General features: G+C 38.9%; 1 protein-coding gene across 9 annotated transcripts in view; it reads right to left on the reverse strand.

Annotated features, from left to right (window-relative positions):
• Nucleotides 1-1,706: 1,706 nt before the first annotated feature.
• Nucleotides 1,707-15,767, reverse strand: part of sbf1 (SET binding factor 1) — a 77,701-nt gene continuing 63,640 nt past the window's right edge. For 4 of the 9 annotated variants that reach the window (XM_012958467.3, XM_012958464.3, XM_012958466.3 and 1 more), the window contains 14 exons: nucleotides 11,646-11,723; nucleotides 11,169-11,225; nucleotides 10,618-10,799; nucleotides 9,413-9,589; nucleotides 8,946-9,047; nucleotides 8,143-8,328; nucleotides 7,704-7,830; nucleotides 7,318-7,448; nucleotides 6,986-7,213; nucleotides 6,672-6,779; nucleotides 6,006-6,220; nucleotides 5,493-5,580; nucleotides 4,808-4,939; nucleotides 1,707-4,367 (listed from right to left, as the gene is read on the reverse strand). In XM_012958467.3, coding sequence (XP_012813921.1) covers nucleotides 4,269-4,367; nucleotides 4,808-4,939; nucleotides 5,493-5,580; nucleotides 6,006-6,220; nucleotides 6,672-6,779; nucleotides 6,986-7,213; nucleotides 7,318-7,448; nucleotides 7,704-7,830; nucleotides 8,143-8,328; nucleotides 8,946-9,047; nucleotides 9,413-9,589; nucleotides 10,618-10,799; nucleotides 11,169-11,225; nucleotides 11,646-11,723 — 1,910 coding nt within the window. In that variant the 3' untranslated portion in view covers nucleotides 1,707-4,268. 9 annotated transcript variants of the gene reach the window in all.

Below are 15,767 nucleotides of genomic sequence, written 5' to 3' on the forward strand. Positions count from 1 at the left end.
CCTTCTCATGTCTCCCTGGAGCAAGTCTGAGGGGAGGGGGGGACAGTGATTCTGTAACCTGTTCTAATTGGATACATTAGCTGATACATTTCTTATCTATGGCCCTGCTGATACAATAGTCGCTAAGTTTCTGAACATGCTGCTGAGAAATGTACCAACTAATGTATCAGATTGTAACGGTTCTGCATTCGGATAACTTTGCATTCAGACTAAAACACAGACAAAACACATTCAGACAAACATTAAATGTTCATTTATCAGCACAGGGAAAATCCTGCCATGTCACCCTCCTGTCAGCATGGGCACAGCGCACTGAGAAACTGCAACTGATTTGCCAATAGGTTAAAAAAATGTATATGTTTTTTTGTTAAGGAACAGATCTCAACCTTTATCTCCCTGTATAATAACATGGCTTATAACAACTAGCATAGAAACCTTCATGCATCTCTGGACTTTCTCAACAAATTACAACTTCTTTATAAAGCACCAACATATTCCCCAACGCTGTACAATAGATGTTATGCGCATATAAACATTCTGTATCTGAAAGGATTCCTGTCCTTGTGATAAAATCTGCTCCAGTCAGACTAACCAGTACCCTTGGCAAGAGCTGATCCTTCCCAGGCAAGTATTTCTGAATGTCCAATATAAGAACACTGGCCAAGAACTTGTAGGAATGCAGCTAAGCTTTAAAGCAAATCAGTCATTGTACATTTTGCTCAAAGTATTCAGTTAAGCTAAAACATAAACACATTTAATATATATTATATATATATATATATAACACCAACATAGCAATGTAACAGATCCAGGAGTTAATATGAATGGAGGACGGAACAGTCTGAACCAAACCTTATATGTAGTTTTGCTCTTTTGAGCCTTTCATATTTAGGGTAAATCCAGGCTACTGATCTGAACAAAACACTTGTGTTTATTGAAGAGAAGAAGAGCATTTACTGCACACTAATATCTTGATGTATTTAGAACTTTCTATGTTTATCACAAGAGAATAAGTATCTTTGTATATGGGGGTGCTGAATGAAAGTGTTCCCTGAGGAATGGCAGATTATTCTGTGCTATGTACAGCTATAAATGGCTGATGTTATCTGTAAATGAAATGGCAGTTGAAAGCAGTTCCTGACTTTGCTCATTTCAGTTTACCCGATTATAGAAATGGAGGTCTCTGCCAGTTTGGATTTAAATGCATTAAAAAGGCAATATATGGTCCTTGATGTTGAGAAGTATATTCACAGAGCACATGGCTGGCTGTAGGGTATATAGAATACACAAAAGTTGGTCAATTAAACTGGCATTTACAGCCTGTCAGCTATTCCCATAACTCTGACACACAGCAGCAAATAGCTGGGAACTGTGTAACCTTCATACATGACTTGCCTACATATTTATAGATATTAAAACAGCCATCTACACCTAAATATAACACGGATATCCCTTTCAGGAAACAAGTTAAGCAGCCTGTTCCAGGTTTATCAATAGCTGGCAGCACTGGTTGGTTTCGGCACTTTTTCATCAATGGATAAAAGCCTGGGAGGAAAGAGAACACACGCCTCACGCTTCAGTCTTCTGTACCAAACATCATTTTCTGGTTAAAGGCCTCCATACAGCTGGCTTGTGCCACTCACTCACACTGGCAGACAGGTCAGAGCTTATTTCAGATAGGTTTGATAATACAAACAAACTAGGCATCTTATTAAACATTTGTTAGTTTATTTTATGTCTCTGGATACATTCCTGTTTTATATATCTAGGCACAACTCAAGGACTGTATGTTTGACACATTGTACAAGAACCAATGTATTCTACAAAATCAGGAACCTGCAGCCTGAGAATAAGGATTATGTACAAAGGGTGTCCAACTTTAAAAATGGCAGCACTGACCAAGCAATAAACATCCATAGGGCTGTGGAGTGGGAATGTAATGCTGACCAGTCTTTCACAACAAGAGAGAGGGAATTTTTAAAGCCAGCGAGTTTATGCGCACAGCTGAAACAGAAAAAAATTGCTCCAGTGATCATGTTTCACATTCCTATATGGCTAAACAATACCTCTGTTCTGATGAGATATCAGGTGATGCTTTGCAGGAGTAGTTGGTTAACTCAGTATGCATTATTTTATATTCACCTTCAAAATGCACCCAGACAGGTGGAGAATCTGGGTGCCAGTCAACATACAGCAGTGCAGAATTAATCTTCCTGGCATTGTCTAAAACCCTGTAACACTATGGTTCAGTCATGGTAAAAAATATAGATAATTAAAATACTGTACATATAAATACAACTTTAGGTTATCAAGGCGGTTTTACAGACAATGGCTGGGAAACTCAGCTGACAAGCTCAGTCGGAGGCTGATGGCACACAGGGCGTTTTTTTTTCCACCAGTGTTTTTTTCCACCCTGCCTCTGCCCGTTTACTTGCATGGGAAATCTGCTAGTTAATGTGAATGGGAGGAGGCAGGAATGTTCTTTGGCAATTCGCAGCCAGCTATTATATACCCCTTGTGTCATCAGCCTAAGGTCTGATCAGATATCTGGAATTAAACTCCCTGAAGACAGATAATGGTCAGTATGTGCTTAACTTGGCAAGACCTGGACTTAACTGGCTGATTATTTTGTTCTTAATTCCATGTTTATCATCAATAATAGTGTAGCATTTAATTCTTGGCCATATCCAATTGTTTGATATTGCAAATGACTAATGAATACATGCCTGAAGACAGCAGAGTGGAAACTGAAAAGGTTAGAGTGCCAGATTCAGTTGAAATTAATGAACGAGCCTTTAGATCCAAGTTGTGCAATAACAACAAATGTAGCCTCCTGAATTGACTGATATTTATGCTTTCTTAATGCCAATAATCCAGTTCTCTAGTGGTGAAAGGCTTATCAGGCTTTCCATTCCATCAGACTGACCACAATTCTCCTCGGCCCTGTGCTGCTTTGGTTCATCCTTTTATATACAACAATATACAATAATAATTAAATGTAGTACAACAGCCAAACAGTTAAATACAGTTAATGTGTTTCTTGTTAATTCCCTGCAATACATACAGTGGCCATTGGGTGTGACCAGTTAAACTGCACTCTGGACACACTTTCCCACTGATAAAGGAGATTCTATGTGTCCTGTCCTTCCAGCTGACAGCCAAGGCCCAGAATGCACCACACTTTCAGTGACAGTGAGGTTGTGATGCTGAATATTAACATCAGTACATGACGCTTTTCAGAAATGTCTCCCCAGTTTGCATTTCAGTCTGCATGTGGGGAAGGTGCTAGGTGATTAAAATAAGATGACACAGTAGACATCATAAAATCCATAGTGGTTTTCACCTTTTTTCCCCTAAGAATGGGAGGGTGAGAGTATGTAAGAATTCAACTCTTCATAATCTTGCTCCAGACACGTCAAGCTGATTGGAGGACCCCCAGAACACCCCATTTGATGTGCATATGTACAGTCCCTACTACACGTTCTGACAGCCATGTGGCGGGTGCTCATACTAAGCTTTTAAATAAAATGGTGAAAATTTATCTTCTAAAATAATCTAACAAATATTTGCAATTGTGAAACGTTTCACATATTTGTAAACACTGAATGTAGAAAGTGAGTTGGTGCTGTATTCACCCCTACTATGTCCTGCTGTAGTTTTATTATTATAACTCGTTACTCTCTAACAAGGAAGTAAAGGTGACAAACCCTTCCCCTCACCGCTATACTCTGTATGAGTGCATATTATTAGGTAAATGTTCATTAAAGCAAAAAACCAAAACAATGGCTTACTGAAAAAAGACCAACAGAACTGAAGAATATGTTTAAGAATGTTTGAGGACCCAACTGGTGTACTGGGACCTCATTACAGTGAATTCAGGTGTATTATAATCTTCTGAGAGTCTGCACCAGTCTGTATTCTGAGGGTGACAAAGGTTTTCATGGGAATGCCGAGTATCCTCTAATACAGAATTTTGGGATTATTTTCAGGGGTAAATTTTTCTCTGCAGGAACCAGAGCATCTTTCACTCCCTTCACTTAGGGAATCTGTAGAGCTCTGGGGCAGCTATCACCCAGTTACTTTAGGGTCATTATATCAAACCGCATAATTTACTGGGGCTTTACTCATGTTCAGTAGCTAGAGGCCCTTAGGGTTCTGGGGCACTCCCACTCATCACAGCTGGCAGTATTCTGTGCCCCAGTGTCATAGCTCCTTCATGGTACCACTGGGCATCCCGGCCAGAACATGGGGATTCTATTTTGGAGTCCTCACGCATCTGACAGGCAGCTCTGGATTCGATCTATCCACTGCTGAGCCAACAGAGCGTCTGTGGCACAGAAGTTATATACTCGCCGGGTCGTCTTTAGCTGGAAAGTTAGACAGAAAAATGATAAGTAGGTATAGAAAAAATATATCTAAGGACAGCTACATAGTGGCATACTTAAAGGAACAGTAACGCCAAAAAAGAGAGAAAAGGAGAAAAGGCACAGGCACTTAGCAGATAACAGATAAAACACTATTGTATTCTACAGAGCTTATCCGTTATCTGCTATGTAACCTGTGCCTTTTCTCCTTTTTTCCAGCTTGAATGGCTGCCCCCGGGGCTACACACCAGCTTATTATATATAAACTATAGTAGAGTTACTGTAGCAAACACACAACTTTTACCAGTGCAGGGCAACAGTACATTATATTTAATTTACTTTAAAACTCTTTAATTTTTTGGTGTTACTGTTCCTTTAATGGCCAAGGCAGTGAGACATAAAAAAGGATATAATTGGTCTGGTGAGACTTAAAAAAAACTTACATCAAAAAAGGCTCTTTCATCCACATTTTTGGGAGCCCCTAATGTTTGATTGCCCGGTGTTATGGCTTCCACTTCAGCCAAGTCAATCACACCTTTACATTCAGTGTCTGTACGGCTCTCATAGTATCGAAGCTAATCAAGAAAAAAAGAATAATTTAATAGCGGAAAGAACAAAGAAGAACAGTAATATAAATGGAGTTTACTGGGACCACAGCTAATAGTAAAGAGACACTCAGAATTAGGTTTGCAAGTACATCCATTTATAGTCACAGATATAAGAAATCAAGATCCAACATGGCTGATTAGCTTAAATGCAGACTGTATTAGTTTGTGAACAGCCAGCAGCCAAGTATTTAAATTCATTTAAATTAACTGATAATTATCTATGCAGGATATGGACTTAATTACATCCAGTTAACGTAATAAATATTTGTTGAGATGAGGATGTAAATAAAGTACGATAAGGAGGAAATCCCTTTGAGATGCATGGTCATAAAAAAAAGGTCTTTATTAATATATGGTTCAACAGAATGCGTATGAAAGCAGGAACACATCAATTACTATAAAGCTGGCCATTCATGCTAAGATCAGTTTATTTGGATAATAAAGTTCCATCTCAGTCTGGAGTGGATTAGCCAGCAGCCAATGGCAGCTTGAGAAAATGAAAAGGAAGTGAGTTTGTCACCTGATGTTTTGTCTTGTCTAACACAAACCATCGAGGTTTCCAGGGCTTCATAAATGCTCCTCTCTTAAAAAGAGTCCCTTCATATGACCTACAGTGTAAAAGAACAAAGGAATATAACAATCTTAATGTTGTGCACTGTAATTGTATTTGCTGCTGAGTACCCAGTTGCTTTCTCCCCACAGTAAGGTAACTCTTGCCACAGTGTTAAGCCTTCCTTTTTTTCTTTTATACCTGTCCCCCTAACAATTCTCTGCTGTTACTGTTCTTGCTATACTATTTTTCAACATTTTTCTTCACAGGGTTTATTTTCCCTGATCTCTCCCATGGCTATGTGGAGTATCTATTACCTCCAAAATTCTTGTGCATATTCTTTTATTCTCTCACATGTATACAGCTACGCTGTTACCCACTGTGTACTGCTAATTATGTAATATGTAGCATGTTCTCTTCAATGCATCTATCTCTATCAATTGTGCATTACCGCTTGCATATTTTACACCACTTATCCTTTACCTGTTTTCTCTCTCGGCAGTGTTAAACTGACTGTATAAAGTGCTGGTGCTGTTCCGTGCACCCAGTTTTCCGGCGCTACTGGGTGTGCTTGATGTGCTTTGTCCACTTTCCAAGCTTAAATTAAGCGTGGAACCAACCCCACTCTCCTGAAGGTACACGCCAAGTGAGTGGCGGTGGGAGGAAACACTTGATGACATCAGTAGAGCACTAGATTTCTGTAAGAGATATAGCGTGACAAATAGTTAATTTACTGAAAACATTTTTCATATTAATTTTAAACAATTTACCTTAATTTATATAAAAAAAGTCTCAACCTCAATGAGTCGGAGCCATAAATACCCAAGCCAAATAAAAAAAAAAACAAACAATGTTTAGCAAATATATTCCACAAACAAAATATTAAGATTTTTGTGCTGTTTTACAATTTTATAAACCTATTTAACACAATAGAAACTTTGGAATCTTAAAATTAATGTTTCATTTTTCATACTGGACAGTTGCCCTATTTCTTGACTGTCTACACCTATACCTTTGGACCAAGCAGTGTGTTACAACTTTATGCAAGATTATGCAATTATTACCTGCTGCAACCTGAATTTAGATATATATGGCAGGAGCTAACCCAATGCAGGTAGTGCCAATATATCATGGATCTGTTTCACTTACGCGGCTTTCATGTCGAACCTCTGTTCTGTGAGCAGCTTTTATTTTATCCCACGTGTCCTTCCAGCGCTCTGGAACCTGCCCAAGGTCCATTTCTAGACTATGCAATTCCTGTAAATAGAGAGAGAGAAAAAAAAAAAAGCATAAAATGAAAGATACAGAGAAAGCTGCTGGGTCTGCGAACATCTATAAAACACACATATTTGTGTATTGTAAAGCTAAGGTACAGGTACAGCCCCTTCATTGTGTAGTTCTCTAGTGCTGTATCCCACTTGACAAATCCAGTATAGCTTTTACTTTCCAGACAAGTGCCTGACCTCTAACAGACGGGTAATGGCATCTGGCTCCACACGTGCAGGTGAATTATATGATGGCCATATGATCTTGCGCTTAGTCTGGGGGGCAGAGCTGTCATTTCTTTCTGGCTCCTCATGTCGGGGTCCCTGAAGCAACTCCCAGTCATATGGGGGGCCCTCACTCAATGCTTCATGGGTGTAATAATCCCACACACGTAGACCCCAAACCGAGCTGAATGGGCGTAGAACCTATGGAACAGTAGTGTACTTCTTTATATAACATCACACTGCTGAAACACACTACATATTGGTCAAGTTGGTAAACTTCACTGGCACTAAACAAACCATCTCACCTCTCCATCCTCTGGACTGAACATGTAATTATAGAACACAGGACTCTTTTTGTGAAGGCGCTCCATACATTCCCAGACTGAGCGGCAGACCTGGGGACTGCGACGGTCCCCCTTCTCTTCATAGAGAACTCCTAAAACGGAAATAATTGCTATTTTAAGGTAGAAACCATTCTAAACTATGCCTAAAAATATGGTGCAGAACACCCTCTTCTCTGAGCAGGAAAGCAACCATTTATCACCATTCCCTGTCAGGGAATATGCAGAACTACTTACAGCTGAAAGTGACCAAGTGGAAATTTAGTAAATGAAATATAAACCTGTTAGTGCAAATGGACACTAATTTCCAACACTATACTTTTCCCTGGATGTCTGTTGCGGCTATTTACCTTTCTCAATTCTTTCACAGTCCGAGTCCAAAAGGAATGTACGAAATCTATTCGACACATAGTGATATGCCAAAAACTTCAGGTAGTACTGACTAAATTCAAATTCAGAGGGAAACTGAAGGTGGACCTGTATGCAGGAAGCATAAATAAAAATGGTGCATAAGATTAGTGATTGGTTTAAGAAAATAAAGTTACACAGGGATTTTTCCAAGTAATACTGACACTTTAATGCCGACAGTGAGATGACAAACCTTTATATTAAATAAAGGCTAGCATTAACTCTGGCAACTAATTTCAGATTGTTGTCAATTTTTTATGTATTTTTTTTTTTAACTGACAATATAAAGCCACAAATGTGTATAACATGACTTCAACTTTCCTTAAGAACACTGACTTTACAATAAGCCTGGCAACTTGCCATCAGGTCCTCTTCACTCACCTGATGCACACAGTCCAAGAACTGCAGGAAGACAGGTGTGAATCCATTGCTTTGGCTTGCTGCTGTGTGGGCCCCGCGGTGGCTAAATCTGTGACCAAACGAGAGCCACTCCTTTTCTACAAGTAACCGGAATCCCTCTATTGTTCTATAGTATGGGTCAGAAAGCAGCTGGACAAGTGACACAACCTGGAAAAGAATAGTTCGTATGGTAAATTACATCCCTTCTTCCCTTTGTAAAACACAAGAACAGCTTTTAATGACTAATTACATTATGCAATAAAAATGATTTGCTCTGGTTTTATGATGTTACATACCGCACTGCAGAGTACTGGGTCACATTCTGATATTAGGAAAAGAAGAAAATAGTACTTTTCTATGACCCACTTTGAAGGTCTCCCAGAAATTAACTATTTTTAGTACATTATAAATGTACTATTGATGGTTTGGTAGTGCTTCCCTACAAGCTGAGTGAATAAAAGTTGCACAATTTTAATATATGCTTGTCAAACAGAAACTGGTAGTTCCTAAAAAGCTTCTGAGTATAGAACCTTCAATTTGACTGCCTGGATATGATCACAACCAATTAAATTGATTTCTGAAAAAAGGAAAAGAATTTGTACTAATGGACTAAAGCTGTAAATACAGTGAATTACATGGCTAAGCTGTAAAGCACTACATTGTATAACATGTCTGCACTATATTAGGGATAATAATACAATTTCATGTTTCACAGTAAAACATTAACATTTCCTAAATCACTAGCAAATACTGTCAGACAGACGAAAGCTCTGTCTCAATGATACCTGGGTGGTGAGATCCCATCCGTCTTCCAGTCCAACCAGAACAGAAGACCCACTGTCCAGTAACTCCACAACTAGCACAGAGACCTGCAAAAGCTTGTGAAGCTGAAAAATAGGAAAGAGAGCAAATTAGAGAAGATTGGTCAATGAGGTTCCGAAGTACACAGGAGTGTGATAGCTTCTTACAGCCCTTAATGGGGATGTAAGTCCAAAAATATAATTTTGCTTAATCAAGCACAATGTAAGTCTAAGCAACTTTCCATTAGTTACACAATTTCAGTAGCTATTTGTAAATGCAACTGCAATTAAAAAGCAGTATTTGTCCCTTTCTGTATTCATGGTTTCGAGAGATAATAATGATGAGTTAGATGATTCTATTAATATCTGCCACAAAGCAATGCTTCAAATGCTCTAAAGATTAAACCATGAAGTCGTTTTAAAAAAATTTAAATAAAGCATTTCAAACTGACCTGCACCAGCCACTCAGAATCTTCCAGGGTGCGCAAGTATGATTGGCTAGGGTCAGAAGATGGGGCACTTGGGACACAGGCCTTCATCAGCTTCTTAAAACTGCCCTTGACTTGCCTGACGTCAAATAGTTCGATAGGGACAAGTTCCCACTGCTGCAAAGGGTCCTGTTTCACTCCCTAAGCAGAAATCAGATTGCTCAGCACACAGTCAACTGTATGTTACAGATTTATCATAGTACATATCAAAAGAAACTGATAACATAGACGACTTATGTAGATACAACTGTACCTAAGCTTTGATTCTGTTACTAGCTTTTTAATTTCTTCAGTGATGGGTGAGGAGAGTTCTAATCTAATGTACTGCAATTTTTTTTTGAACATAGAAACAGAGAAATCTTAGGTCTGAGGTCTCTTTTACTATTTGCGGGCACCAGGGTATCTATTTAATCTGGCAAGAAGGCCTTTGTCTTGTACCAGAATCTTAAGGGGAGATGAGGTTCCTGATGAGGTTGGCTGATTGGTAAACTTCCAGGAGCATAGCATCAGAAAATCCATGTCATACAAAAAGGTGGTTTGGAAAGTTTGTATGGAAGATGTTTATTGTGTTGTGGAATAAGTTTACGTGGTCCATATGTTGAAGAATTTGTATGGAGATTCTTTGTTCAGTGTAGTCTCCAGCCAGTTTAAGTGAAATATGTAATGAAGTTTTCTTTTAACTAACGTGACAGAAAGGGATGAACACTGACAACCATTCCTGTAGAATAGCGTTTTGTGTCACATCAGCTAATGTTTCTGCAAAGGCCCTTTTTGGTTTGTTTAAGGTGGTTTGCTAAAGAGAGCCCATTCTACTGGCATAGGCAACATTTTCTCCATTAAATTATTCCAGTAAGAAGTAATTTCTCCAGAAAGTTTTAATTATGAGGCATGGATCTGGGCTAGTTTGAAGCAGGATAATCTGTTCAGGATAGCTGGTGCCACAAGAAGCTCAGAAGCTGCATTTTTATCAGTTGTGCATGTGGCCATGGTCCTCCCAACTATGTAACAGTTTGTATAGAATGTTTCACATAATATATGGTAAAGCAGATGAGCAGGCCTTTAAGAGATGTGGCATCAGAAGATCAGACTACTCTTATTCCAGGAATATCATATTCATTATAACAATCCTACAAAGGTGTAAAGAGCAAAGAACAAAACAGAAAATGCACCTTAAGTTGAGACTTGTCCCCAATTATGTACAATGCAGCCCTGCGGGGAGTTAGTGCACTCTCAGAGGGTCCTCCATTCTGATTGTGGGTGACAAGCTCTCTGCCTGCCAATCGTGTCCCCACATCCGAATTCATAGCATAAGCACTGAGCCTCCCACTGCCTCGCATACTTCCCCACTTTCCTGCAAGAAAGAAAACAGGCACTGGATCAATGGTAGATCTACTGTTTATGCATAGGAACACTTTCTACCACCATGTGTTACCACCACTAGAACAGAACTCAGAAACAAAATGTATTTCTACAGAGAGACATCAACAGGAATTAGCAAGGACAATCTTCGATCTTGGTAGTGAACAAATGTAGGTTTTCTTGGAAGACCATAGTAAGTTAATAACACGTTCAACATAAGAGAATTATTTATTCTCTATTAGAAGAAAACTTTGGGTAGAGCTCAAAGAGCATATTGAGTAATGTAAGTAAATCAGTGATACCAAGCTGTAATAGCCATTGGTAAGCAAAGCAGTGTTAGCACTAGAAAATGCACACTGACCTTGCTCTATATAGCCACGTCGCACTGCAGGGTGTTTTATACCCCGAACTGAGTAACCTGGGGTAGGGAGAAAGGTGTAGCTGGATCAAAGGGAGAATGCACCAATAGGGAGGTATGGTAAGGTTGGTGGAATGGGAAAAAATGACAGGTTGGTCAGATGGAAGCCAATAAGAGGTTAGATCACCATATGTATGAGCCAATAATACAGGTAAAATATGACACCAGTGAACAATGGGGGGAAATGAGTCTGGAACAATGGGGTTGGTACAGAAGTGACAGCATGAATATGTGGTGCACACAGAGTGAAGCCTAAAAAACACAACGCAAAAAAAAGTGTGCATTCATACTCTCCTGGGGGCACAGTGTTAGACAACATTCTAAATATTATACAGTTAGCTTTTTCCTACAGCAGTGAAATTTACACACAACATAAATAAATGACACACACATCTATAATTGAACCCCTAGGGTTCCTACCTCCTCGGTTGTCCTCCTTCCCTCCTATCACCTGCTTCATCAGGGAACCCAGCTTGGGCTGGCGTTTGTCTGGAGAATCTGCAGCAGAAATACTGGCTTATATACCCTGTATAAACATCTGTCCGGGGAACTTTATATTCTGTGTGCACTGAGCCATCAAACTGGACCTCTTTCTGCTTTAAATATCTTTACACAATTTTATTTATCTGGGCTATTATATAAATGATAGCTACTGCTAACATACATGTTAATATATGTACATTCACAATCATTTCTCTAATATATTATATATATATATATATATATATATATATATATATATATATATATATATATATATATATATATATAACGAGAAAGGAGACTGCCAGCACTCACGAAACGATACACTTAAGTTGCCTGGGTGCAGTATTCGATAAACAGATACAAAAGGAATCCAGAAGCCGCACTCACAGGTCTTATGTGGAAAAAGGAAATCTTTATTGCCAGGAGAGTGAACTAACGTTTCGGCTGTTACACCAGCCTTTGTCAAAGTTCAACTTTGACAAAGGCTGGTGTAACAGCCGAAACGTTAGTTCACTCTCCTGGCAATAAAGATTTCCTTTTTCCACATAAGACCTGTGAGTGCGGCTTCTGGATTCCATATATATATATATATATATATATATATATCTCGATCTCGATAATATGAATAGATACTCTAACAAACGGGCCACTCCACACAGGACTTATATAGACCAAAAAGATTTATTCAAAGACTATAACAGAGACTGACGTTTCAGCTGCTTCACCAGCCTTTCTATTTTGAGAAAGGCTGGTGAACCAGCCGAAACATCAGTCTCTGTTATAGTCTTTAAATAAATCTTTTTGTTCTGTATAAGTCCTGTGTGGAGCGGCCCGTTTGTTCGAGTATCTATATTATATATATATATATATATATATATATATATATATATATATATATAAAATGATTAATTACATTAATAATATATAGTAATAGTTAAAGTATTAGCAGGGAAAAAAATTACAAAATCCCTCAAAAACAACACACTTAACTTTGCACATTTGTTAACGTGTTAGCATACTTATACTAAATAAGCATGCAGTACGCAGGCATTGTGGTTAAAGAATAAGTAAACCTTTTTTTTTCTATCAGTAAAATTACTCTAAACAGCCTCCAGAATTACCTACCTTTGTCCCAGCATTGAGAGTGACCTGGTTCCTCAGTTAAAAGTTAATAGTTTTTCTTTGCTTCCTTGTGCAGAGTGAAGCCCCGCCCCCACTTCCTGTTCAGGTCTTTCATCAAAAAAAAACCAAAAACCCTGCTAATGCACAGACTGGCTCCTGCTGCCTCCAGGCATGCCCAGAAGGTTCTCCAGGTCGACTACAGGTAGTCAAATTGAAGCGAGAACTTAAAGGGAAACGAAAGTCAAAGTCACTTGGGGGTGCCAAAATGTTAGGCACCCCCAAGTGACTTTAACCGCTTACCTCGTACCCCGGGCTGGTGCCCCTGTTAGGAGAAAACAGCACCAGCCCGGGGCACCTGGAGCGCAGCGCTTCCGTCTTCCTCGCTTCCTTTTCCTGAGTGCCAGCGGTGGGCGCATGCGCAGTAGAGTGAAAAGCCGACTTTAACATTTAAGTTCGGCTTTTCACTCTACTGCGCATGCGCGCGCAGCGAATCAGCAGCAAGGAAGCGCCGGCAGCTACCCCGGGCTGGTGCTGTTCCTTCCTCACAGGGGCACCAGCCCGGGGTAAAAGGTAGGCGGTCAAAGTCACTTGGGGGTGCCTAACATTTTGGCACCCCCAAGTGACTTTGACTTTATTTTTCCTTTAACAGGAAGTGAGGGCAGGGCTTCACTCTACACAAGGAAGCAAAGAAATACGATTAACTTCTAACTGAGGACCCAGGTCGGAGAGAATGCTGGGACAAAGGCTTTACCTCATTTACACAATTTGTAATAAAATTCCTGCCATCTTTAAAGGACAAGGAAAGGTAAAAACTAAGTAAGCTTTATCAGAAAGGTCTTTTCTTTATCATAGGACCAAGTTAACCCTGAAACGATTGTTTAAAAGTACAATTTGCCCATTAATGAAAATGACCATTTCAAGCAATTAGTTAATTAGTTAAGTTTAGTTAAAACTAGGAAAACTACCTGCTTGATCCTGCAAACAATTGGACAATGGGCAAATTCTATGGTTATCGCCGAAAATTTTCAAACATGCCTGATCATTTTTCTGACCAATATCGGATGAGAAATCGCTAGATATATAATCGTTTGGTGCCCACTAACCTTACAATAATTTGACAGGTTTGTCGGATCGCACTGAAATTGGTCGTTAGGGAGAGCACAATTTTGACGTGTATGGCCACCTTTACAGACCATATTTTTAAACAATTTAGGTTGTTTCTTATGTTCAGTGTAGAATTTGCCTATTTATAATACACATCAAAACCCTGTCAATAACAAAATGAAACTGATATTGGGATACTGAAAATAACAGTATCAATGTGAATATGTGAAATTTAAACAGTAAAACCTACATGGGAGCATGAGTGGAATATCACAAAGGTTTTTCCAACTCATTTCCTGATACATCTCATCATGGCTGTCCCCTTTCTATGTAAGCAGAGGTGGGAGCAGATCAGCTTTAGTATTAAAAATACAGGAAAAAGAGTAAGGTGGAGGAGCTTTTGTTGGAAATTTTCTTTTGTTTAAAGATTGGTGGACTCATGCCTATTTATTACTGTTACTTTGTAAAATCACAGAAGGGTCTAGGCATTTTGTATACATTCAAATCGCCCTCTTCGGGACACAGCACATACGCTAATGTCAAAAACGTGACAATGACATCCTTAAGAGACTCTGTAACTTACTATATAATTCTACATATACAAAAAGTTCAATATACAGGTATAGGATCTGTTATGCAGAAACCCATTAATGAGAATGGTTACAAGAAGGCCATCTCCCATAGACTACATCAGGGGTCCCCAACTTTTGATATGTGTGAGTCACATTCAAATGGAAAAAAAGCATCAAAATAGTTCAGGGGGTTGTCAAATAAGAGCTATGATTGGCTATTTGGCAGCCCCTATGTGGACTGTCAGCCTACAAAGGCTCTGTTTGGCATTACACAAAGTTTTTATTCAACCAAAACTTCCCAGCCAGGAATTCAAGAATAAGCACCCGCTTTGAAGCCACTGAGAGTAACATTCAAGAGATTGGTGAGCAACATGTTGCTCACAAGCCAGTGGCAGCGGATCACTGGACTTTATTATAAGCAAATAATTCCTATTTTTTTTTAAATGATTTCCTTTTTCTCTGTAATAATAAAACAGTTCTTTGTACTTGATCCAACTAAGATATCATTGATCCTTATTGGAGGCAAAAAAATCCTTTTGGGTTTAATTCATGTTTAAATGTTTTTGGTGTAAAGATCCAAAATATGGAAAACCTGTGTATGAATGTATATTTATTTTGTAAACTCTGATAGTGTGTATTCATTTTTTAATTAGCCCTAATGAATGTTCTTATGTTAAAAAGACCAAGAGGTATTTTTGTCCCCTTTAAGGTAAGTCTATGCGTGTAACAAGGGGGCATTACAATGTTACTTGGGAGAAAAACATACAATTAATGGGTGGAACTAGTCAAAAAGAGCAGTATAATGTTGTACAGACACACTGCTGATAAAACATAATCCCAGCCCCTCTGCCTGAAACAGTGGAGGCAGAAAATAAGGCAGTAGACAGTTGAGCCAAGGTGTAGCATACGTGCAGATGATCGTAACATAAAAACAAAATTTCTTTGTTTTATACAAACAATATTTGAATGTAAGTAAATTAGGTCCATAGTTTGCAATACAGTAATATCCTATACACTGATAGTTACACAACAAGGAGGCCTATTCCCTATTTACATATTGAGAATCCACAGACAGAAATAACAAAAAAGCTTGCACTCAGTAATCACATACAGCAAAAGAGATTTCTATAACATTCATGAATAAAAAATAGGCCCACACTACATATTTTAATGCAGACAGACCACATCTGAATTAAGACATGTGGCTTATGCCTCGCACATCAACAGCGACAATGGACAGAGGACGATACCTTGAGGA

The sequence above is a fragment of the Xenopus tropicalis genome, chromosome 3, assembly GCF_000004195.4.
Source record: "Xenopus tropicalis strain Nigerian chromosome 3, UCB_Xtro_10.0, whole genome shotgun sequence".
Classification (NCBI taxonomy): Eukaryota; Metazoa; Chordata; class Amphibia; order Anura; family Pipidae; genus Xenopus; species Xenopus tropicalis.